Raw genomic sequence first — 26211 nt, forward strand, 5'->3', positions numbered from 1 at the left:
CATTTTAAAAGAGTTAAATATGTAGAGAGTCAGCACATTTTCACTGTAAAGGGCCTGAAAGTAAATATTTCGGGGTGTGTAGGTTACATACAGTCTCTCTTGTTCATACCAACATGCTTACACACACACACACACACACACACACACACACACACACACACACACACTTTCTTAAAATCACCAATTCCCTGAAGTCCAAAAATAAAAGACCAGAAAAGGCATGGGGATGTGTGGTCATTCATAAGGTCCTCTCTGTTTCTAATAAATAAAAATGCAACACACATACAAGAAGTATAAGTCAAAGGCATAATTTTTAGCAATGGAATTAGCAAAGGGGACAAAGCAAGCCAAGAAGGCATTTTAAATTGGCAGACACGGCTTTTGAGAATAGTTCTTTATTTTAAAATCTGTACACTATTACAGATTGAAAAGGGATTTCAATTCACACTGGAAGAAAATGTGAACCTGGGAGAGGACCGTTTAAAGGTGGCTAGACAGAATGGCCGTGTTCAACTTCATAGATTAGAGGACATGGAGTGCAGGATTAGAGAAGGCTTTTTAAAAATGAGGGCAAGGAAGGCAGGGAGATGAAAGTAAAAGTGTATTTCAGGAAGGGTACACCTGAGAAGGGCAAGGGTGAACTTAGACATTCAGGTAAATAGGTCTGCAGAAGCAGGAAATAAGATTTCCATTTAGTGTGCCATTGAAGTGGCTTGCGGGGGGTGGGGGATGGAAGCTTAGAATAGAAAGAGAAAGATGTTCTGTTTATCCAGCTCCAGAAAACGAGCCTTGTGCAATACATTTAACTAGGGCATTAAATGTGTTAGGGCATCTTTTGTGCAGTCTCCACCTTAGAGTACACTAATGTTTCTTAAACTTATTTTCCATCGTAAGGTTTTATAACCATATAACTTTTTTCTACGCATACACGCACACAGAGGAACCTGTATTTACAGAAAATTGGAAAAGATTTTCTCCACAAGATCCAGTATCCTTTTTAGACCCTTCAGAAGGCTCTTTCTGCAACTAAAAGCACTTTAAACTGTTCTACGCCTTATAGGATCTACCAGGACCCTGGCAGTGCTACTAGTCATTAATATGTGTTTTCAAAAAGAAAGTTAAGATAAATGCATCAAGAAAACAATTTTTAAAAACCTTATTCACAGATCATGACTAATTCTCAAACAGTATCACTGAGAGGCAGGAAAGCAGCTAACCCCTAGGGTATAGAAAAACCTAGCCCACGGGACAAGCTTATCCTTTTGTCATCAAAAATCTACCAAGTGGGTTCTAAACAGAGATCAGTAAATACTGTCCTCACAGTTTTATTCTTAACACTCAATAGTTACAGAACCAAACGTAAACCATGCTTTACCCTGAAACAGATGAGTAAACAGACTGGCATTTCCTCTCTGATTGTCAAAGTTTTCCCTTTAAGACGTGTCAGCATGCAAGAGTTTTTTGTGCTTTAAAAATATATGACCTCAGAAAAACTCGCACCCCCCCCCCCCAAACCCTGGAGGGGTGTACTTTAAAAATAACAATTTTTTTTTACATGTATTAGGTGCCAGGACAGGGTTTTATGTGCTTTATATATATTATCTCATTTCATCTTCCCAACCACCCCACAAAGTAGGTATTTTCAGCACCCATCTCCCACAAGGAAACCGAGGCACAAAAAGGAGCAAGTATAGGGCCGGGCGCGGTGGCTCACGCCTATAATCCTAGCACTCTGGGAGGCCGAGGCGGGTGGATTGCTCGAGGTCAGGAGTTCAAGACCAGCCTCAGCAAGAGCGAGACCCCGTCTCTACTAAAAATAGAAAGAAATTATCTGGCCAACTAAAAAATATATATAGAAAAAAAAAATTAGCCGGGCATGGTGGCGCATGCCTGTAGTCCCAGCTACTGGGGAGGCTGAGGCAGTAGGATCGCTTAAGCCCAGGAGTCTGAGGTTGCTGTGAGCTAGGCTGACGCCACGGCACTCACTCTAGCCCGGGTAACTCAGCGAGACTCTGTCTCAAAAAAAAAAAAAAAAAGGAGCAAGTATCTTGCACCAGGACACTAGCAAGTGTTCCTACGGAGTTTCAACCCAGGCAGCTGGATCCAGACGTCACTGCCTCAGTACTGCTCCCCTTCAAGAAGCCTACTGAGATACGATTTCAACATTACGTCATTTTGTATACTTAAGAGGGAAATCCAAAAATAGTGTATGTAGGTCTAGGCACAGTACCGGGCCACTGTGAAAAGAAACCTGTTCCCTCATCTATTTTCACTTTTCATGCTGGCTGGTTAATTAGCTGTACAGCACTCCTGGAATACTCCATTTGGGAGGCACCCAGGCCCAGCAATCATTAATTTTCTCTCAGTCACACCTTCTGCTGTCACCATACAAGCGAAGTGGATCCAAGATAGATGTTTAGTCATCGAGCACCCTAAATAGCTGCTTCTCCTTTCACTTGGTAGTGAGCATAGCATTGGGGCCTGTGGCTTCCCGGGTGCACCAAGGCCGGTCTCTCTGCCTGGCCTGCAAAGAACGAGGGGCAGCTGGCCGTGGTGGAAAGCAGCCTGGCAGGGTTCACCTTAAATCCGTGCGGAATTCATTATTCCACATTTCCTCGTCAACACAGACTTGTTGCCCAGGTCCATGGGCACACAGCTCTGTGGCTCTGCCAGGCACACTGCCATCACACCCGACTAGAGTAGCGATCCCCCAACTCCCTCCACACAGAAGGACCCCCAAACCCCGCCCAGGGAGCTGTTTTAATGGGTCAGGGACACGGTTCAGGCAATGGTCTTTAGAGCTCACCAAGTGATTCTAACGTGCAGCTAGGATTGAGACCCACAGAGGCAAGAAGGTGGTCAGAAAGATCTGGAATGCTTGTGTGCCTGTCACGAGACAGAAGCTGGGAGAGAAGAAAAGAAAAAGAAACTTCAGGGAATACTGTACTCAATCATGAAGATGATTAAAATAAAAGTTTCATTATTCAAAATGTACATTGTTTTGAGTGTGTGTATGTATCTATATGTGTGTATATACACATGCACACACGGTAAATGCTTACCCACCTATATAGGTAAACATACACACGTGTACATGCAATGGAAGGCCTCTAGAAGGACACGCACAGAACTGGCAGCAGTGGCTGCCTCTGGGAATGGGAACTGACCAACTGGGAGCACAGGTGTGACACAGACACTTTTAGATGGTTTACATTTTTTTCCTGTGTGCCTATGTTTCCTGTAAATAATTTATATTCCCTAGGACTGAGCCACATGTAGATTTACAGATCTTTAGGCTAACTGGGCTGCCCACTATGGCCTAATTTGTCAAGTGGGTGAAATGAGGTTCTAGTCCACGAGGTATGTGCTCAGAGTGACACGTGTGTGGTGCTCACTGCTCTGCAGTGAGTTTGTTTGCAGCTGACTGCAGTGGACACAAGACACAGGAGGAGAAGAGGCCGGTGCCCTGCTCTCAAGGTCAGATGCTAGCAGCAAGGAGCCCACTCCACTCCTGTCATCAGTGAGCTCTGTGCTGTCTGCATTTCTTCTCTCCCCACCCTTCACTATCTGCCTTCCAGGTCCTGGTCATCTCTGCTGTCGGTGGGGTGGCGTAGTGTGGGCCCACTTGCAGATGCATGCCCACACAGGGACGTGGATAATCCAAAGCCCCAGGGAAACATCAAGTCTGCCAGGGAAGGGAGAGGGAGAGAGAAGCATGGGGGGACAGGGAAGAAAGTGGATGTTAAAAGGGAAATAAATGAGGCAGGACAGGACCTAGGCATTGAGAGGTAAAGGGAAGAGGGGGAATAAACAGCCAGCTGAGAAGGGGGTTGGGTGCAGGGAGGGCACAGGCAATAAAAGCATGAAATCCTGTTTCTGTTTAAAACTGCATCTGGCTAGCAGTCCTAGCAAAGCCTCTCCCAACACCCTGGTAAAATATCTGTGACTACAAGGTAAAAGACCAAAACTCACAAGTGCAAAACACTATACACCAAAAGAAAGGGATGATCAGAAAAGGAAAAAATTCCTAGTAATTTTAAGGATGACAAAGGAGCACCCTTTGCTGTTGCAACAAACACTTGGTGGCCTAACCGTGCTACAGTCTATAAAACATCAGAGCCCAGCCCATTATGCGGGGGAAGATGTGAATCCCTCACCCGAGAGTCTGCCTCTGTATCTCCACCCCACACCCACCAGCAGGCGCCAACAGATCTGGATAAGTAATATACAGCTGATTAAATTTCCTTTTTTGATGATAAGCCTCCTTCAACCCTCCCACCCCCCGCAAATAATCAATGATGGGGGACTGAGAAACCAGCTTATTAGTGAAAGGAAAGGGAACATCTTCTTGAAGACTCAAAGGAAGAAGACTGAGAATAAAATTCAGTCAACTACTCAGCAACCTCAACAGAATATAGGGTGGCATGGCCTCCACATCCTTCATAGGATGTTTCTTTTCTAATCTTAGTCCTGTAGACTAAGATATGCTATACTATACATTTGTACAAGAGACTATTAAAGGCCGGGCACGGTGACTCACGCCTGTAATCCTAGCCCTCTGGGAGGCCGAGGCGGGTGGATTGCTCGAGGTCAGGAGATCGAGACCAGCCTGAGTGAGACCCTGTCTCTACTAAAAATAGAAAGAAATTATCTGGTCAACTAAAAATATACACAGCAAAAAAATTAGCCGGGCATGGTGGCGCATGCCTGTAGTCCCAGCTACTCGGGAGGCTGAGGCAGTAGGATCGCTTAAGCCCAGGAGTTTGAGGTTGCTGTGAGCGAGGCTGATGCCATGGCACTCATTCTAGCCCGGGCAACAAAGTGAGACTCTGTCTCAAAAAAAAAAAAGAGAGAGAGACTATTAAAGATAAGGAAAGAAAAGTAAAGAAACTTAAACAATAACAAAATCATGATCCACATTTCAGGCAGTAAAGCATAATTAACATTACAGAAAATCTAGTCAACGATAAAGAGAATAAGCTTGGGAAGGTTTTCCCAGAATGCAGAGGGAAGGGGCAAAAACTTTAACAAAGTGAGAAAAGGTTATAGATATGGAAAACAAAAAAGGCGTTTCTGAGAAGAAATAAGGACAGGATGAAGTAATGTTTTTTAAGACTTAAAAAATTATCACAGGCATCCAGGTAAGTATTTAAAAAGTGTTTCATAGGATATAAAACCACAGGGAGGTTGAAAGGAACCAGAGTCTGGCTGCACTTGGACTTCTTACTTTGGTTTCCTAGAGCTGCTATAATGAAGTACCACAAACTAGATGGCCTAAACAAGAGAAATTTACTTCCTCACATTTCTGGAGGCTGTAAGTCCAAATTAAGGTGTGAGGCAGAGCCCTGATGTCTCTGAAGACTCTAATTCTAAGGCAGAATCTAGTTCATGCCTTTCTCTTAGTTTCCAGTGTTGCCAGCAATCCTTGACATTCCTTGGCTAATAGATTCATCGCTCAAATCTCTGCCTACATCATCACATGGCATTCTGTCTCTGTCTCTTCTAAGGACAACAGTCATATTGGATTAGGCCCCACCCTAATCCAGTGTGACCTCATCTAAACTTGATTACATCTGCAAAGACTATTTCCAAAGAGGGTCACTTTCACAGGTTTCAAGTGTTGGGACTTCAATGTACCTTTTTTTGGGAACACAATTTCACACACAACCCTTCTCCCCTCCAACACTCAAAGCCAGACGTCAAAAAAATAACATCTACAAAACCTGAAGGAAAAGCATAACTAAATCTTCTAAAGCTGCACCAAGTTTTCTATTATATGTGATATCAACCAAACAAAATTCTCAAAGGCTCAGAAAATACATAGCCCATTTATCCTTCTGAAGAAAAAAAAAAAGTTACTGAAGACTCAAAATTAACTACTCAACAGTGAAGACATTATGGTTTTTAAAAAATGCAATAAACTCTATAACCCTTATCCTGGCCTTATACCACTTCACTGAACTGTCCCTCTTCTATTCCTCCCTTCTCAATTCAGGAAGTATGTTTTTTGAACCGTATCTTTACCCCACAGTGCAGAAAGAATCTCTTACCTTATCTGGAGACCTCTTAAAACAATAACTGGTGCTACTCTGCCAGAACTTGCTAACAATAGCTCACATTTTTCTTTACATGATTGGGACACAAGACAGGGAAGTTTCTCTTTATCCCCACCCGCCCCTCTAAACAAGCAGAACAGCAGGGAACACCACAATGACCATTTTCATTGCCAAGGAACTGAAATTACAAAAAAGAAAAAGAGAAATCAGAGTTTGCTATATGATCACCATTAAAAAAAAAAAAAAATGAGGAACAAACATTTAAGCCAGCATATACAATCTTTTACGTGCTATATGACGATAATGGAAAAGTAAGACATACAATCCAAAACTAGAAGGAAGCTCAATAAAACGCTGACTGTGATTATTTTTAAGGGAGTGGAAGTATGGCTGTTTTTTCCCCTTCCTTTTATATTTGCAGTTTGACATATATTCTGACACTTTTTATAAATGAGACATTTTAAGTTAAAATATACTTTATTTTCCAGTAAACATTTATCTGAAACATAAATGTGTATCCATCTCCTTTTACATCTAGAGGTTCCCCAGCAAGCGGGCCCACTGGATAACTGTCAAGTTTCTGAGATTCCTGCTCTCCTGAGTCCCCTTCCCCAGGAAGGAGGGGGCTCACTCTTCCTTTACCCAGGCATCTCGAGCCGTGACAGCTGTTTTCTACTCAATCACGCAGACTGGCCCATGTCCATCTAGCCCTGACTGCCTATATCCAGGTCTCACTGATGGGGCCTTCCCTGTTGACTGTCCTCACAGGGAAGTTCTGGACTGGCTGTATGGTCCAAGATCCAGTGCTTTACACCCCAGGGACTTCAACACGTTTCAAAGGAACGTCACTGCCCTGGCTGTCTACACTCTGTCCTCCCTGACATTAACCTCCAGTCTCAAGCAATTAATGCTTTTCTTAACATTGAACTTCTCCAAAACAACCCAAATATACCCTCTTAATTTATAATAATAGAGAACTCACTGTTACCAGCAGTACTTTGAGGGCAACATGAGAAATGCAAACAGTAGGACCCCCATGCTGCACATGTCACACCTATGTCAACGGTGCCCATGGACATGTGCAACGAGGCAGCCCAGGGGACCATGACTACCAACAGGGTATCTGACTCCCAAAGCCATTCTCTGTCTCAGTTTCTGGCTGAATCTCACGATTACTGGCAGAGCTCACCTACCTTCAAACTTCACATTAAGTACGTAACTGAGCAGTGTGTCAGGATTTACACTGAGTTCTGTTTTAACTATATATGTATGCTCATCGCATGTATCTGCCCTAATGATGATAACGAAGCTAGTAGGTAATTAAGTCCTTGCTTTGTGTGCCAGACACAGTGCTAAGCACTTTATATATAGGTATTAGTCCATTCTGTGCTGCTATAAAAAAATACCTGAGACTAGACCATTTATAAAGAAGAAAGATTTACTTAGCTCCTGGTTCAGCAGGCTGAGAAATTCAAGGGGATGGCCCTGGCTTCTGGGGAGGGCTTTTGTGTTGCTTTACAACATGACGGAGAAGGTAGAAGACACATGTGAAGACAGGAAAACCTGAGGGGCATCCTGGCTTTATTACAACCCGCTCTCTCGGGAACTAATCCATTACAGTGAGAACAAATCCCATCTCACCAGAGTGAGAACTCACTATGGAAAGAACCGCACCCAAGCTGTTCATGTGGGACCTGCCCCCATAACCCAAACACCTCCCAGGAGGCCCCCACCTCCCAACACTGCCACTGGAGATCAAAGTTCAACATGAGTTTTGGTGGGGACAAACAAACCAAAGCAATACATTAACTTATCTATTCATCCTATTCCATCTGAAGTAGACGCTGTCATTGCACTCTTGTTTAGATGAAGAAACTAAGATTGGGGTCGGGTGGGGCTAAGTAAACTGCCTAGGATCCCACAGCCTGTAAGGAGCAGATCTGGATTTGAACCCAGGTAGTCTGACTCCAGAGTCAGAACTCTGAATCACCGGATCACACTGGATTGTCATCCCAAATAGCAGATTCCCTAACCAACATGCATACTGAGCATGGCATTGTTCGGTGCTTAAGAAATTCTGACTTATCCACAGATAATTTAGTAAGTCACGTTTCTCTGAATGATAATCATCAGGAACATTCTGTCATATTGGACATGCTGACATTTTGGGGGTGGAAAAGTAAGTGACGGGGAAAAAGACTTTTAGAACAATACCATAACCAGTACACCACCCCCTCACTAACTACTCAAATCCAAACTCTGGCAGTCCCATCAGCAAAGCTGTCTGCCAAAAGGCCTTGCTGCAAGAGAAAAGGGAGAGAATAAAAGAGAGTTGCTACCATTTATCTTATTTCAACTCCTTACAAGGAAAATGGGATCTATAAACATTTTGGGAAAAAAATGCCTCAAAGTTTCTAGGCAGCACTTAAAGTTTCTTCCCCACAAAAACATGCCCAAAACTGCAACACAACCAATTCAGTTCACATTCTAGAAAGCAGCAAACTAAATCAACTGTGTACAAGTGGCTATTTAACAAGGTCCTTTTTAGCCTGTACTGGGGGACAGGGGCTTGGGGGAGAGAATGAGAAGATTGCATTTTCTGTATCTTATTTGTATTTATATGTATCTTATGTATTTTATTTGCTACATCCCTGGCTCCACTATCACCACCAAAAAAAAAAAAACAAAAAAAAAATCCTTGCTCAGTTTTCAAAATAGCAGCCTCAATGACATGTCTGGTAAAATATCTTAGCAACAATGTCAATATTGTCTCCCTGCAGCTAACCATATTAACATTCCACTCTAATCATGAATTCTCAAATATAAAATGGAATGTGAGTTACTTCATTCATTCTTTGAGTATCACTCTTGGAAAAAAGCCCTCTAACAATTTCTATAAAGTGGCATACAAATTAAACATCACAATTATATTCAATAGCTATTACTTTTGTGTATCTAACTTGCAAGTATAAATATGAGAACAAATAAATGTTGACAAGGAATCAGCATAAAAACAAGAACCAAATAAAATATACTGACAAATTACTTGGATCAAATCCTTTTTCCTTGTTATTTCTGCAATGGAATCCTTTCACTTATCTGCTTATATATCTGTATCTCAAGTTTATCTTTATAGGATGGCCAAGAACAGGGTTTTCTAGGTAATGGGGAAATCTCCTCCTAAGAGTTTTTAAAGTGACATACACGTACATCTACATGGCTGGCTGGGGCTGGCCCTGCAGAGACACAGGAACAGATAACATACCAGCAGCTCAGAAACAGGGCTAACTGTTCAAAAATCATGTTTTAAAAAATGCTTAAGCCCCACCCCTGGTGAGTGGGTCTTGTGGGAATATGAGTCACAAGTGTCCAGGTGAACCACTAGAGCCCATTTTGTAAAGCAAGGTGAATGCTAAATCAGCTGTGCACAACACCTCAGAATGTACACACAACTTTGCATAAAGCCTTCTGGCTTCAGGGCCTTGCATGCAGGCCTCATATCCCTGCCCCCTTCCACCTCCTAGAAAATGCATACCCTCTCAAACTGTTTACAGCAACTGTCCCTACAGTACTCTGCTAAGGACACGCCTATTACCATGGCTTTTTCCTCCATCTGCACCAGATGGAATGGCAAGGGTTGTTGTCTGCCACACAGACAAGTGAGCTAAGGAAACAAAAATATCCAAGATGCCACCATTTACTAAAGTCTAAAGGAGCAGAAGAGCAAGCCAGAATGGTATAGAATTATTAATACGTTATAATACAAGCAAACATTTATAAAATGCTTATACTTACCCAGGCACTGTTCTAAGCATTATAACTTATTCAATCCTCACAACAATGGAAAAGAAGTAGATTCTGTCGTTATCCCCATTGTGTAGAAGCAGAAATGGAAATACAGTGAGATTAAGCAACTGGAGCTGGGAACTGAACCCAAGCAGCCTGGCAGCTATACCATGCATGGGGGCATTTCTTAGGGATCTACAGACATATAGATATGTGGGTTTAAACTCTGGCTCTGCCACTTAGTAATTGTGTAAAATCTTAAGCTAGTTCTTTAACCTTTACTAATAAGCTATTGGTTATGTGAGGTAACTCACCACACGGTCTTGATATACAGCAAATGCTCAATAAAAAACTTTTCATAAGTACTGCCATATGTTCTCCAGAGAATTCACTTCCTGGTTTCTAACATCTTGAATAAGAAAGAGCTATCTCATTCCTCTCCCGTAACATCTAAGTACCAAAAACTCCTGATATAAGTTTAAATATTTGTACATGTTTATTTTTCCTTGCTTAATGGGCATTTCCCAAAACGAGGGATTATGTGGTTTTTTTTTTAAATCCCCAATCTTCAACTTGAAGTTTTTAAAACTTCATTTCATTTGACCCTCATAATTACTGTCTGACACAGAGAGAGATTAGCACCTTCACTTTATAGGTAAGAAAACCGAGGTTCAGAAAAAATGAAACAACTTGTTCAAAGAGAACTGTAGGTACATTCAAACTGGGGCTCCTAAGATTTGTGAAGCCAACCCAGCAGAGTTCTTATTCATCTTTAAGATGCCGCTTCCATAAATTAGAAGGGATTTGAGGTACTGTGTAGGGAGTCCAATAACCACAGTAACAATTTAATGGATGGAGGGGAAAAAACCCTCCAGAATCTCTAATCTTCCGAATCTTAGAGCTAAGGATGTAGCTCTAAGAGGTTTAATCAGATTAGTGGAATCAAAACTCACAAAGCAGGGAAATAAAGAGAGCTGACCTCCCTGAAAAAATGATTTGTAACCTCTCAGTTTTCAACACTGAACTTACAGAATTAATACAAAATCCTTCACTTAATCCTATCAAAAATGAAAGATGACTTAGATGAATCTTTTTAGGCTTTATATAGATCAACATTAAACAAGACACATATGTTTGCCTCGCTTAGAACTTTAGTAAGTAATAGTTAACCACTTATCAAAATATGAAAATACCTACTGAACCCAATAGAAAAATAGGTAAAGAAACAGGCAAGACAGAGTAAACAATTTGAATTTTTATTTATTTTTGACAAACACTTATATGACATATACTATGTGCCAAGCAAGGGTTTAAGCACCTCATAAATATTAATTCACTTAATCCTCATAAGTGAATCACAAGGCACAGAAAGCTTAAGTAATTTGCCTAAATTCACACAGCTAGTAAACTGTGGAGCAAGCATACAAACCCAGGCAGTATAGTTTCAAATGGCCAATGAACACACAAAACTGTGTTTGACTTTATCAAGAATTGCAAATTAAAAACAAGATACAATTTTTGCCTATCATACTGGCAAAAATGAAGTAGACTATTATAATTTATGTTGGTAAGGATTTGAATAAACAAGTATTCTCATACACTGCTGGAGGAACTGTAAATCTAACACCACTTTTTCAAAGGACAATTTGAAAAATTTAGAAAAATTATAAATGAACAAGCTGGTTACCCAATAATTTTTCTTACCACTATTCTTATGAAAGCACAGGCAGTGATGTATAAGGAGATTCACTCTACAACTGATTTGTAATAACAAAAAAGATACAACTTAAGTGTTCATTAACAGTGGAATAATGAAATAATTTACAGTATAATTCACCCAATGTAATATTGAGCAACTTTTTAGAAGCCTATATATTGGCATGTGCTAATATGAAAAAATACCTAAAAATGCATTCAGTCAACATTGTAGTTTACAGAATAAAATGCACAGTAAAGTCCATGTGGGGTTTCTTAAGGATCTGTAGATATATAGACATATGACCATATGCACATATATGCATAGCAAATATCTAGAAAGATCATATAAGAAATGTAACATTAGTTGCCTTTGGAGAGTAAAAAGGAAGCAAAGAAGAAATAGGGATGGTATCTGTTCTTTTTCTTTAACAACATCATATAGCTTTTTTTTTATATATATAATTGTGCACTATATTTAACCATTACATTTATGGAGTTTGAATGGCTTTACCAAACAAATGTTTTCAGAATAGGATGGATTAAATCCTAGCATTCCCAAGGATATTAAGCAAAACTTCACTTTAAGATACAGAAAAAGAAATATAGATATTACTCAGTGACTCTAAGTCTAGATTAAGACCATGTAAGAATCTGAGAAACAATCCTTCTAGGAGAAAGAAAAATCTAGAGAAGAAAAAAAAAAATCAAAATAAGCATCCCTAAAGAGAAATATTATAAATAATAAATCTACTATCTTCTGTCTCAGGGACAGAGATATAACATAGAAATGTTTTCCTTTATATTTACTCATTGCAAGACATAAAGAAGGTCAGCCAGAGATATGGTACCAAAAACTCATTTGCAGTCAAAAACTATACTTTGTTCCCTGATTTATAGAAAAAAGAAAACAAAAAAGAAAAATAAAAGGGGGAAAAAACACTATACTTTCATCCTATCACTGCTTTAACTAGCTATATGACTTTGGGCAATTGCTCAATGCCTCTTTTCCCAAATATTCCTCAAAAAGTGAAGAAATTGAACTAAATTTCTAAGATCTTTCTAGATCTAAAACTTTAAAACTTCATTCCTTTATCATAGTTTGAAAAAGAATCCCTGTACATAATAGGGATAATATGCAGCCATGGATAAAAGTTTGCACTTAAGAATAACAGCAATGTACTAAGAAGACGTTGCTGGAACTAACCCTGCCTGCTCTTAGGAACTCACCAGGAGTCAGGTTTCTGGCACATCTTGACTTTTTGGCTGTGCCCAGAGGCAGAATGTTACCACATACTGTGGACAACCTGATGACTCATTTTAGTTGGTTTTATAGTTATTTTGGTTTCTTCATAAATTCTTGAATATAAAAAGCCAATCAGACTAGTGGATCTCTAGCCTCAGCACAAATATAAAATTTAACAATATAGAAAGACACTTTTATCTATCTAACATGTATAGTTTCACCATAAGTGACTTCAGTGAAAATTCCCCAAAGAGTGACTTTCTATAAAAACCCCATTACTTACACACCAACAGCCACACTGGGAAAGGGAAGACCCAGATTAATGTCTCTCATATTCCCAACAGAAAAACATACAAGGGCATGAAAAGAAATGAAATTATTGAAGAGAAAATATAAATGAGCACTAAATACTTAGAGGTCTACTGACCTCAAAGAAATGCTAATTAAAAACAATGAAATACATGTTTTAACCTATACAAGTGGCAAGGATTATTAAAATCCACAATATACCCAATACTCGTAAGAATTGTACAAAGCAGCCACACTCACATACTGCTTACCCAGGTGGCAACCAATACAGTATTCCTGGAAAACAATTTGGCAAGAGGCACTAAGAGGTTATAAAAAGTTCATTTCCTTTCACTATTAATCTCATGCCTAAGAACATGTTCTACTAAAATAATCAGTAATTCATACAATGGTATGTATTTTCCAGAGGGTTTTTTTAATAAATGAGAAAAAATATGGAAACAAAATGGGCCCGAATAAAACCACGGTATAGTGATACAACAATATTAGGCATTTTTTCATAGACTAATGATATTTTGAAAGAATAAAGCAAAAAATATAGACTATCTTTTTTTTTCTTTATTCTTATCAGTATTTTCCAAGGTTTCTACAATGAGCGTATACACATTAGGCATGGATTCAAAAACTGGTATTTATTCTCTTTACTTCTTTGAAGTAGCTTAAAGGAAATCTTAAGTATAACAAACATTCTAAGTGATAAAATATTGTGGCACTTTAGTTAACAGCAATTTTTTCTTCCTTAGCAGTACATAAAATAATGGTGTGTTTTATAATCAATGAAATACAGTATTACATTTATCATCAGAATAAAGTACTATGGATAAATTGTGTCCCCTCAAAATTCATAATGTTGAAGCCCTAACCCCCAGTGTGAGCGTTTTTGGAGATAGGGCTTTCGGGACACAAATTCAGTTAAATGAGATCAGACTAGATGGTTCCTTCAGATGAGGGTGGGCCCCTCATGATGGGATTAGTAGTCTCATAAGAGGGACCAGAGAGCTTGCTGTCTCTGTCCCCCAGCCATGGGAGAACACAGGGAGAGGGTGGCCATTCACAAGCCAGAAAGAGGGCCCTCACCAGAACCTGCTCATGCTACAACCTGACTTCAAACTTTCAGCCTCCAGCACCGTGAGAAATAAATTGCTGTTGTTTAAGCCACCTAGACAATGGTATTTTGTTACGGCAGCCTGAGCAGACTAAGAAAACAAGAAAAATTTCTATCAAAAATAAAAACATTTTTAATGTCTGGTACTTGGAAAGAAGTTTTCTATAACAAAAATTATACAGAAAATTTGTCAGGCTGGGCACGGTGGCTCACACATGTAATCCTAGCACTCCAGGAGGCCGAGGTGAAAGGATCGCTTGAGCTCTGGAGTTTGAGACCAGCCTGAGCAAGAGCAAGACCCTGTCTCTATTAAAAATAGAAAAAAATTAGCCAGTGTGGTGGTGCATGTACCTGTAGTCCCAGCTGCTCAGGAGGCTGAGACAGGAGGATCACTTAAGCTCAGCAGTTTGAGGCAGCAGTGAGCTATGATGACGCCACTGCACTCTACCCAGGGGAACAGAGGGAGACTCTGTCTCAGGAAAAAAAAGGAAAGAAAAAAGAAAATTTGTTTCTGTGGTGGGAGGTGGGGTGTTGGGTGGAAAAGCCCTCAGAAAGAAAATATACATTAACATATAAATTGCTTGATTTCAGTAAGGGAAATCAAAGCACAATCATCAGGAAGACAGCAGTGTGCAGATGACCCTCTTCCATCCTTAACCTGGAGTTTGCTTCCAGGCTCTTGGCCTCTGCTATCTGCCAGTTCCATGATCTACAAAGACTCTAGACAAGGTCTCAAACCATAACAGCCACCCATATACATGTTATCAGGGAAGGGATAAAGATGGGAGGAGAGCCGTTAGTACCCAAAGTAGATGCCAGAGTATTTGGGAATAAGAAGTCATGGAAAGAAGCTCCTAGGACATCACTCTACCAGAGATCAGTTCTGCCTTCTCTTCAACAGGGAAAAAACAAGATGTTTTAAAAGGGGGTTTTGTTTATTCTTTAAGGTATCATAGAGTTTTGTAAAGAAAAGAAAGATGTACTACTGGGTATCCAGCAGAAGCTAAATGTCAAGCTAAGATGCTTTTGCAGAAAGGTTGTTTAATTTAAACCCTGACAACATCCCTCTAAGGTAGTTTACCAAGGTTAAGAAAATTGGTCCAAGTTCAAGTTAAATGGGAGGTGATCAAGCTGGGATTTGAATCTGTGTCCTCCAATTCCAAAGTCTGTGCTTTTCCTTGACTTTGTGACATTCATGAGAGACAACAAAGAGAAAAACTGATGAAGAAACTGATCAAACAGCATTCCTGCTCCTGTTAGAAACCAGCCTGGTTCCATGCAATGTTTAAATCATGTGCTAATATTTTACAGAATTTGTTTAAATGTCCTGGTAAAGAGAAATACAATACCTTTAAACTAAACTATTTCTGCTTGTTTTGTTGCTTGGGAAACATTTTTGGAGTCCGTTAACAAGAAGATACCAAATATCCATAGCTCAGCAAGACAAGTCACTGCACTAAATTCCTAAATAATAGTCTACAACCACAGAAAATGGGCAATGGCAGCACAGAGTAATCAAAAGCAGCTTCATATTTTCCGCATAAAACAAAGCATCGTTTGTATAGAGGCATTTTTAGAAGGTACCTCTGCAAGCCAGACTGCAGCCTGGAATGGCTTAAAATACCAAGTTTAACAATCACATCAATGGCTTTTAAACTTTAGAGGCAAACAGCTTCCTTTTACTTCAAATTCAAAGTGAAGAATGAGATGCAAAGCTAACAGATTAATTCAGTACACACACAGGCTTAGAAACTATCCAATGCCTTAATTAACATCATTACAAGTTTATTTAGCCAACCACCTGGGTTTTAATGATGGAAAGGTAAAGGTCAAATGGCTTTTTTAATAAATTGCTCCAAACTAAGCCCCCCTGCTGAAAAAAAGGAGGATACAAATAATTAAACTGAAAGGAAAAGACTAATAAAAAGTTATTATTTTGGCACACAAAGAAACTGTTCCTTAATCGGTCTATATTTTAATTGAGGCATACCACAATTAAAAGTTCACTGAACTTTGCTCTTCTGCCTCAACTTGGACCTACTTCCATACCAATACTGAATGACTAGGAGAGTTAGAGAGGTCAAAACATTATGAGTTCAAGACTGGAGAAGGGACAGAGAGGAACAAGGAGGGACCAGCCCTCTCCAGGGAAGGCAAGAGGCCTTGCCCATCTAATGCTTCCAGAGTGAGGACAAAATCTCCAGAATTCAAAGAAAAAAAGCACTACCAACTCTGAGGTTTAATTATATCACAGATGTTAGATAAAATTGTTTCATTTCTTAGAGACCAGTAAAAAAAAAAAAAACAAACCACACACCACAACAAAACAAACAAACAAAAACACTAGCTGAGCCATTCATTTGCTGTGTAGAAGTAACAGCTATTATAATGAACTGTACTAGATATCTGTGCTGTTAGTTTTTGAAGGGGAGGGAACCTGCCCAATGTCTATCACTCAAGGATCCTCCACACTGCATGTGTTGCCCTCTAGAAGCTAAGGAGTCCAAACACACTCTTCCAGTCTCTCATGCAGCTACAACCCAGGCATGCAAACCAGGCTCAGCCACTTAAATACAGCTGCACCACATTTTCAAATTTTCTTTGACTTTCCTGAAGCATTTTCTTTTCCAGATTAATTTTTAAATCAATTTTATGTTGTGTTAAAAAGGGGGGGGGCAGAGTTTTTAAGGCAACAAAACTACTCTACGTGATCCTATAATGGTGAATGCATGTCATTAAACATTCATCCAAATCCATTAAATGTATATTACAACACCAGAGTGAACCCTAATGTAAACTATGGACTTTGGGTTATAATACTGTGTCAATACAGGTTCACTGATTGTAACAAGGGTACCACTGGGGGGGGGGGATGTTAATAATGGGGGAGGCTATGCATATGAAAGGGCAAATCTCTGTACCTCCCACTCAATTTTGCTGTGAACCTAAAACTGTCCTAAAAATAAAGTCTTTAAAAAAAAATAGTTGGGATTGCATCAGGGATTAAATGGAATATATAGATAATTAAGGAAGAGGTAGTCAGTTTAAAAAATCAATCAGACTATTCAGGAATACAGTATTTCTTCCCATTTACTCAGGACTTCCTCTAAGTCCTTGAGTAAAGTTTTATCATTTTCTTCAATATAAGGCTTGCAAATTTCTTCTTAGGCTGATCATTAAAGCTTTTGTTACTACTGTAAAATGGAACTTTTTTCCTATTCATTTTCTAACACCAGAAAAGATATTAACTTTCTATGTGGCTGTTTCCACTCTTAACTCTTATTAGGTCCAGATTTGATATCAGAACACTCCAAATTTTAAGAGTGAAGTAATTATTTAATTTTTAAAGTAACAGTTTAATAATAGTAACATGAATATTTTCTGATAGTAAAGGTCACTTAAAATGGTGAAACAGGTGGTAAAGGTTGTACATCCTCTCTGGAGAGCCTCAAAATAAACACAGCACCTCATCTGCTTGTTTTAGATCAAGGCCCTAACATAAAGCAGGGAGAGAAAAAAATAGATGCCCTTGTCTGGCCCTCCCCACATTATGGTTTAATATTGATTTTTACTCCCTTAGGCCTAACTCAAGGTCAAGAGAAATACAGTAATTATTTGCACTGACGGAAAAGCAGAAATAAGGTGAATGTGCTTTCTGAAAAAACATTTTAAAGTTTTCAATATTGCATTCTCCAACATGCCTCTACAGCCTCCAAAAAACACCTTCTTGCTCAGCTATAAGCATTTCCTAGGTAAAAAATAATAATCATGAAAAAAAATTTGCTAATTATTTTTAGAGCTTACTCAATGTTTTCAATAGTTTAAATCTCACTATATATAACATTTCAAATAACCTTATATACATATAACTTGAATTTCACTACCTGCTAAAATTTTACCAATAGTTTACACAGTGGATACATGTGACATATTCTTTTATGGATTGTTGAGGACTAACTTTTCAATACTTCTGAAAAATATTTGGTTTCTTTGGAATAAGACTAAATTTAACTCAGTGATTATGTTTTCCAAATTCTCAAAATAGGTATAACATAAAAGTGTAGTAAACGATTATCTGTAAAAACAATCTACAAAGGATATGAAAAACAGAACTCAGCGTTTTAGACATAAATATTTCCTTAATTTCTATGATTGCAAGTTCAAGTACATAAAAATGAATTTTGTGTCTTTGTTTTTAATTGGAAACAGTAGAGCAAAATTTTTCCATATTGCAGGAGACATTGTTACCCAAGTTTCAGAGCAGTCTCAGATTAGCCAGCTTTAATTTATAGAGAAACTTAGCTATGATTTACTCATATAATGAGAGTTGGCACAGAACTCAACGTATGAGTGGTCAAATTTCCAAGTACTTTCCCCAATCATCTTGTGACATAACTTCACCAGGATTTAAAATTCCATCTGCTAATACAACCAGGTTCTAGTTAAGAGCAAAAAGGCACATACCATACAGACGTTTTATGAGAAATGTTCCCATTACTCTTTCAAGTTGGTTTATATTAGTGAAAAAGCCACAGGGTGGGCATTATTATGAAGAAATAATTCCAAAAAAGCAGTAGTTGCTTTTAAAGACCAAAGGGAGAAATAAACCCCAAATCACATGCTCTGAAATTGGAAAAGTTTAAAACACAAACTATATGTCTGTTTGGCCAGTAAGAAAGGCAGGGGTGCTAACGATCATTAATATATTGTTATTTCACATGAGTCTGGCATTGGTCAAAGGCAATGGTAGGTCTGTTTTGAAAGACTATTAACGACTAGGGAGTTTTGGCTTAGGTACCCTGGCCCTGAGAAAATAATCCATGGTTGGCAGCTTCAGCCTAACAGACAGCTTAGGATCTAACTTTACCCTGGAAATTACAAAGGCTTCTAAAGAAGCAAATAAAAAGGTTCCTAGGATTGGTGTCAGATGAGCCAAAATTGAAAAAAGTTTGGGTTTTTTTTTTTTTTTTTAAACAGCTTTCAGAAAACTAATGAGAAAGACATTTTGGCCTTGATCCAGCAGAGAGTGAATGTCTCCCTGGATAGAAATGATGTGAACCGAAATTTCTCCATAGTAACAATTCTAATTAATTATTCAAAGCTAGGGGTTGATTTTCTAAGGTTAAGAGCTAACGATGGTCTCCTGTTTATATCATTAAAAACTGGTTTCTTCTTTTCTTTGTGTCTGCTTACCCAGGCATTGATGAGAAGCTGATAATGGAATCTTATTAGCAACCTTAAAATAAAGGCTCTACCTTGAGTTTGCCATTTTGAAGACTTGATTTAAGGGATAATTAGTAATAAATAGAAATTCTGTCTAAGTTTTATATAACCAAAAATTGTAGAAATCCACTTATCCTCTTAAGTACGGAAACAACAGATATTAACAATATTAGGAGAAGGCATTACAAGATCTTTTGAATTAAAGAGTTAATGATAATTTCATGATGTTTCAGTAACAAGTATACTTTTTTAACAAAAATTAAAACTGAAATGTTATTCGATATATAATAACTCAAAAAAACATCTACTCTCCAATGAGACTGGATTAACATGAGTTACAGGGTGAAATGCAACATTTCAGGGAAGTCAACTCATGGTAACACATTTTTACTGTGCAATACAGTTAGACAATACGTATTTTTTCTAGCAAGAGAAAAAGAGTATAGCACTGAGTGTTCACCAAAATAACCTTAGATAAGGTTATCACACAGAATGTAATGCTATTAGAGTCACAATGACCACATGGCACCAGAACGCTACAAACGAGAATGAAATCCAAGCCAAATTAAGTAGCTTTCATCATAATGAAAACTAGCAGTCTGGCATTAAGTGAGGCTACACCTGTTAGGAGTTAAAATTTGATACCCAAAAAGACGAGGACCAGTCAGCCAGCAGTTGGTCAAACATATAAAATGTAATGCATGTGGGAAAAGGGAAAGGGCTTTCTAGAAACCAAATTCCTGAACACACCTGCTATCCCTCAATGTCTTTGACTCCCTCCAGATTTGAAGGACCTGTTAAAATTATGAACCTTTACAGTCTTCTGGGGAAGGATTTAATTCACAACCAAACTCAATTCTCAAAGTCACTTCTTATAAGAAAGCTCAGAAATGTTTTTCAACATCAAAGCAGAAAACCAACACAGAAACACTGGACTTAAGTTGGGACTCTAGAAAAAATGGACCTAACAGACATTTACAGAACATTCTACCCCAAAACTAGAGAATATACACTCCTCTCATGAGCACATGGGACATTTTCCAACATTGATCCATATCTTAGGCTACAAAACAAGTCTCAGCAATTCAGAAAAATCTAAATCATACCATGTATCTTCTCAGACCACTAGCTTTATTCTAATGATATAAAACTAGAAATCAATTCCAAGAAAAACTCTCAAATCCACAAAAAGTAATGGGAATTAAACAATGTGCTGCTGAATGATCCTTGGGTCAATTATGAAATTAAGATGGAAATCAAAAGATTCTTCAAACTGAATGACAAAGGAGACACAGGCCTTCAAAATCTACAGGATACAGAAAAAGCAGTGCTAAGGGGAAAGTTCATAGCTTTAAAGCTTTCATTAAAAAGATCGCAAATTAACAACTTAATGTCACATCTCAAGGAACTAGAAAAAGAAGAATAAACCAAAACCAAAGCCAATAGAAGAAAAGAAATAACAAAGCTCAGAGCAGAACTAAACAAAATGGAAACAAATAAACAAAAAAAAAAAACCAACGGATCAACAAAACAAAAAGTTGGTTCTTCAAAAACATAAAATCAATGGACAACTAGCCAGATTAACCAGAAACAGAAGAGAAAGGACTCAAATAAGCTCAATTAGAAATGAAAAAGGAGACATTACAACTGATCTCACAGAAATACAAAATATCACCTGTGAATACTACAAAAACCACTATGCACACAAACTAGAAAATCTGGTGGATATGAATAAATTCCTGGGAACACATAACCTCCCAAGCCTGAATCAGGAAGAAATAGAAACCCTGAACAGACCAATAACTAGCAGCAAGACTGAGGCAGCAATAAAAAATCTCCCAACAAAAAAAGCCCTAGACAGAAGGATTCACAGCCAAATTCTACCAGACCTACAAAGAACTGGTATCTATCCAACAGAAAGTATTCCGTAACATCAAGAAGGAGAGGATCCTCCCTAACTCATTCTGTGAAGCCAGTATCACCTTGATGCCAAAGCCAGGAAAGGACACAACAAAAAAAATAAAACTACAGACCAATATCCCTTATGAACATAGACACAAAAATCCTCAACAAAATACTAGCAAGCCAAATTCAACAGCACATCAAAAAGATAATTCACCACAGTCAAGTAAAGTTCATCCTAGGGATGCAAGGATTATTCAACATACACAAATCAATAAATGTGATTCGCTGCAAAAACAAAGACCATATGATCATCTCAACAGATGCAGAGAAAGCATTCAATAAAATCCAGCACCCTTTCATGATAATAACAACCCTCAATAAACTAGGCATAAAGGAACACCCCTCAAAATTACAAAAGCCATATATGAAAACCCATAGCCAACATCATACTGAATGGGGAAAAGCTGAAAGCATTCTCTCTAAGAATTGGAACAAGGGTGCCCACTGTCACCACTTGTATTCACCATAGTACTGGAAGCCCTAGCCAGAGCAGTCAGGCAAGAGAAAGAAATAAAGGGCATCCAAATTAGGAAAGGGGAGGTCAAACTATCCCTATTTGCTGATGAAATGATCTTGTATCTAGAAAACCCTAAATACTCCACAAATTCATAATTCAGCAAAAGCTCACATTATAAAATCAATGTACACAAACCAGCAGCACTTCTATATACTAATAACAGACAAGCTAAGAGTCAAATCAAGGACTCAATACCATTTACGATAGCAACAAAGAAAATAAAATACTTAGAAATATACTTAACCAAGGAGGTGAGAGATTGCTACAAGGAGAACTACAAAACACTGATGAAAGAAATCGTAGATGACACAAATGGAAAAACATCGCACGCTCATAGACTGGCAGAATCAACATCATTAAAATGTCCACACTGACCAAAGTGATTTACAGATTCAATGCAATTCCCTTCAAAATACCAACATTATATTTCAAAAGAGCTAGAAAAAATAATCCTAAGCTTCATTTGTAACCAAAAAAAGAGCCAGAATAGTCAAAGCAATCTTAAAAAAAAAAAAAAAAAGAACAAATCTGGAGGCATCACGTTACCTGACTTCAAATTATACTACAAGGCTATAGTAACCAAAACAGTGTGGTACGGGTACAGAAGTGGAGACACTGACCAATGGAACAGAATACAGAACCCAGAAATAAAACCATATAGATACAACCAACGGTTCTTCAACAAAGCAAACAACATACACTGGAAAAAGGATACCCTATTCAATAAATAGTGCTGGGAAAACTGGATAGCCACATGAAGAATGAAACAGGACCCCTATCTATCGCCATATACAAAAATTAATTCAAGATAGATTAAAGACTTACATGTAAGTCAGGAACCTGTAAAAATTCTAGAAGAAAATGCAGGAAAAACTCTTCTAGACACAGGTCTAGGCCAAGAATTTATAACTAAGACTCCAAAGGCAAATACAGCAACAGAAATAAATAAATGGGTCTTAATTAAAGAGCTTCTGTACAGCAAAGGAAATAACTAGCAGAGTGAATAGACAACCTACAAAATGGGAGAAAATATTCACAAACTATACATCTGACAAAGGACTAATATCCAGAATCTACAAAGAACTCAAACAAATCAGCAAGAAAAAAAACAAACCACCCTATCAAAAAGTGAGCAAAAGGGCCAGGAGCAGTGGCTCAAGCCTGTAATGCTAGCACTCTGGGGGACAAGGCGGGAGGGACTGCTTGAGACCAGCCTGAGCAAGAGCAAGACCCCCATCTCTAAAAAAGATAGAAAAATTAGTCAGGCATGGTGGCACATGCCTATAGTTCCAGGTACTCAGGAGGCTGAGGCAGGAGAATTGCTTGAGCTCAGTAGTTTGAGGTTGCAATGAGCTATGATGACACCACTGCATGAAAGAGCAAAACCCTGTCTCAAAAAAAAAAAGGTAGGCAAAAGACATGAACAGAAGTTTTTCAAAAGAAGACAAATGGGAAACATATGAAAAAATGTTCAACATCAGTAATCATCAGGAAAATGCAAATTAAAACCACAATGAGACACGACATTACCCCTGTCAGAATGGTCATTATTAAAAAAGTAAAACAATAACAGATGCTGGCGCAGATGCCGAGAGAAAGGAATGTTCATACACTGTAGGTGGAACTGCAAATCAGTACAACCTCTATGGAAAACAGTATAGAGATTCCCGAAAGAACTAAACGTAGACCTACCATTTGATCCAACAATCCCACTACCGGGTATCTACCCAAAGGAAAAGAAATCATTTGATCAAAAATACACCTGCACTTAAATGTTTATTGCAGCACAGTTCACAACTGCAAAGATATGGAATCAACCTAAGTGCCTATCAATGGATGAGTGGGTAACGAAAATGTGGTATGCGTGTGTGTGTGTGTGTGTGTGTGTACATATATATCTCATGAAGTACTACTCAGCCATGAAAAGGAATGAAATGATGTCTTTTGCAGCAATTTGGATGGAACTGGAGACCACTCTCCTAAGTGAAGTATCTCAGAAACAGAAAAACAAATACCACATGTTCTCACTAATAAGTGGGAGCTAATGGATGGGCACACACAGGCACAAAGTGATGTAAAGGACATTGGAAACCAAGAAGCGGGGGTGGAAGGAAGGGAGATGAGGGATAAAAACTTACCTATTGGGTACAATGAACACTCTCCCGGTGACAGGCACACTAAAACCCCTGACTTCAGCATTATACAATGAGTTTATTTATACTCTTAATATTTTGAAATTAAAATATATATTTTTTTTGTTTTTTATTTCATTTCTCATAGCCTCCAGTCTGCTCTTTGTTCTAACCAGGTCACCCTCTCTGACCTATTCCCAAAGCAGTGAACCTACCCGCCTGGAGTGAGTCAGCTCACTCTCCTGCACATACCTGTTTCCTTCTTGCTTCCCTTTCCTCCCTCTCGGCTCTTCTTCAGCACAGCCTTTAACATTTTCAACACTCTCTTGTTTCTAAAGAGAAAAGCAGAGAAGAAGAATTAAAGGTTCTTGAATAATAACTTGCATATTGACATAAGAGGTAACTTGTCTTCAAGCAGATTGCTTAGGATAATATGAAGGTACCTTGAGTTTTATATTAATTTTCTGTGAATAAACTGTGATGGGAAACTGAATGCTAAGACACGAGGAATGTTTTGTAACTTTCAATGAAGTAATCAGAAATTCACTGTCTTGTTATAAAGTTAAAAAAACACACAATAGTGCATTCTCAGCATTCCACATCTAATTAAGGTTATAAGGCTAAACCTGGGTACAGTACTGTAAGAGATTTGGCAAAGAAATACTGTCTCCCGATCTCAGTTCATCAAAAGAAGAAAACACAAACACAGAATCAAAGATAATGGTTAAGAAGGAAGCTATGCGGTCAAAGGCAATGTTTTACAGGTGTTACTAATTATACAACTACAAGAAAAACATTTTGGAAGGTTATGAAATGAAGCATATCTTATAAGCATTTGCAAAATAAATACAGTAGGAACACATTTTAACCCTGATCAAGGGAACTGACTAAACAGCACACACTGCAGTGGGTTTTTACTATATATAGTTATGACCTTGGGGTGTCGGGAGCGGGAAGGTGAGTAGAATAGGCCTATGGCATTATGGCCAAATCCTTTAAATAATGAACCGTATTTTTAAGCAGGGTTGTTTTGAGCTTGTGAAAACACCACAATGGCCCAGGCCTAAGATGAAACATGAAACCATCTTCACAGCAAGAGACAGACAAAAGCACCATTATTTCATCATGAAGCTAGCCTCCGTTAGCTCTCTCCTCCCACCAGTAACTCAGATGACACAGCTGGACAACCCCAAACAGTAACAACTCTTAGTGGGTTGTGTTAACCCATCACACCTTTGCTGATACACTAAGAGAGGAAGGCAGAAGGCAAGGAAGTTACTCGCAAACAGACAAGAAAGGAGAGGGAGTGAGGAGGAGCGAGAAGAGAAGGGAATGAAGGAGGAGGGGAGAGAGGAATAGAGGATGGGGGCAGGAGGGAGAAATACACCCAGAGGGCTCCCAGACTTGCCTAGTCAGCATGCTTCATGCGGCCTCAGTGTAACACCCACCCTGCACCACCTCTCAACTCCGAGAGTGAACAGAGGTGTTGTGGGGCCCCACTGAAATGTGCTGCCATTCACAGAATCACACAACGTAGCATGGGGTGACCTTTCTTATCATTTGGTCCAGGCCTGTATTTATTTTTCCAAGCCCTTTGTTTTAATGATGAAGAAACAGAGACCCAGGGAGGCTGACTTGCCCACGGGTCATGCAGCTAATTAACAGCAGGGCCAGAACCCACATGTGCAGGCTCCCAGCAAGGGTCTGCCTTCCTCCACTCCAGCAGGCCAGCCTCTCTTCCCAGATTCATGAAAGCTCTGGGCAACAGCAATCAAACAAAACTGAGACATATTAGGAGAATAATTTCTTAGGTATAATTTGACGAAAGCCATACTGAAGGATATTAGGGTTAAATCATCTCACAAACAAGTCTTTACGCATGAAAGGAGCAGGGTTTAGAGCCTCATTTTTTCTTTTGAATGAACCCTGGTGAAAAGAGTTAGGTTTCACCTAAAGGGCAAACGTGAAGCCTGGAAGAGAGCCACAGTGAGCTTCCATGAGGGGAACTATGGTAACACAAATTTCTCTGAAGAGTCACACTTGAAAGAAACAATGCAAAATGCTGCAGTATAAAAAATGGTATGCAAAACACAATAATAAATAGATGCCTGGGAAGCATAGACATTTTCTTCTTCAAATCAACCAACCTTTCAGGTTTGCAACTTAGCAAAGACTAC

At 38.8% G+C, this 26211-nt stretch overlaps 1 protein-coding gene across 3 annotated transcripts in view; it reads right to left on the bottom strand.

Moving 5' to 3' along the window:
• The window catches only part of TANC1 (tetratricopeptide repeat, ankyrin repeat and coiled-coil containing 1), a 224407-nt gene that overhangs the window by 122372 nt on the left and 75824 nt on the right, over positions 1-26211 (bottom strand). For all 3 annotated transcript variants that reach the window (XM_045560314.1, XM_045560312.1, XM_045560311.1), the window contains exon 2: positions 24287-24366. In XM_045560314.1, coding sequence (XP_045416270.1) covers positions 24287-24347 — 61 coding nt within the window. In that variant the 5' untranslated portion in view covers positions 24348-24366. The remainder of the gene's footprint in view (positions 1-24286; positions 24367-26211) is intronic.

This window comes from Lemur catta, chromosome 8, assembly GCF_020740605.2.
Source record: "Lemur catta isolate mLemCat1 chromosome 8, mLemCat1.pri, whole genome shotgun sequence".
NCBI lineage: Eukaryota > Metazoa > Chordata > Mammalia > Primates > Lemuridae > Lemur > Lemur catta.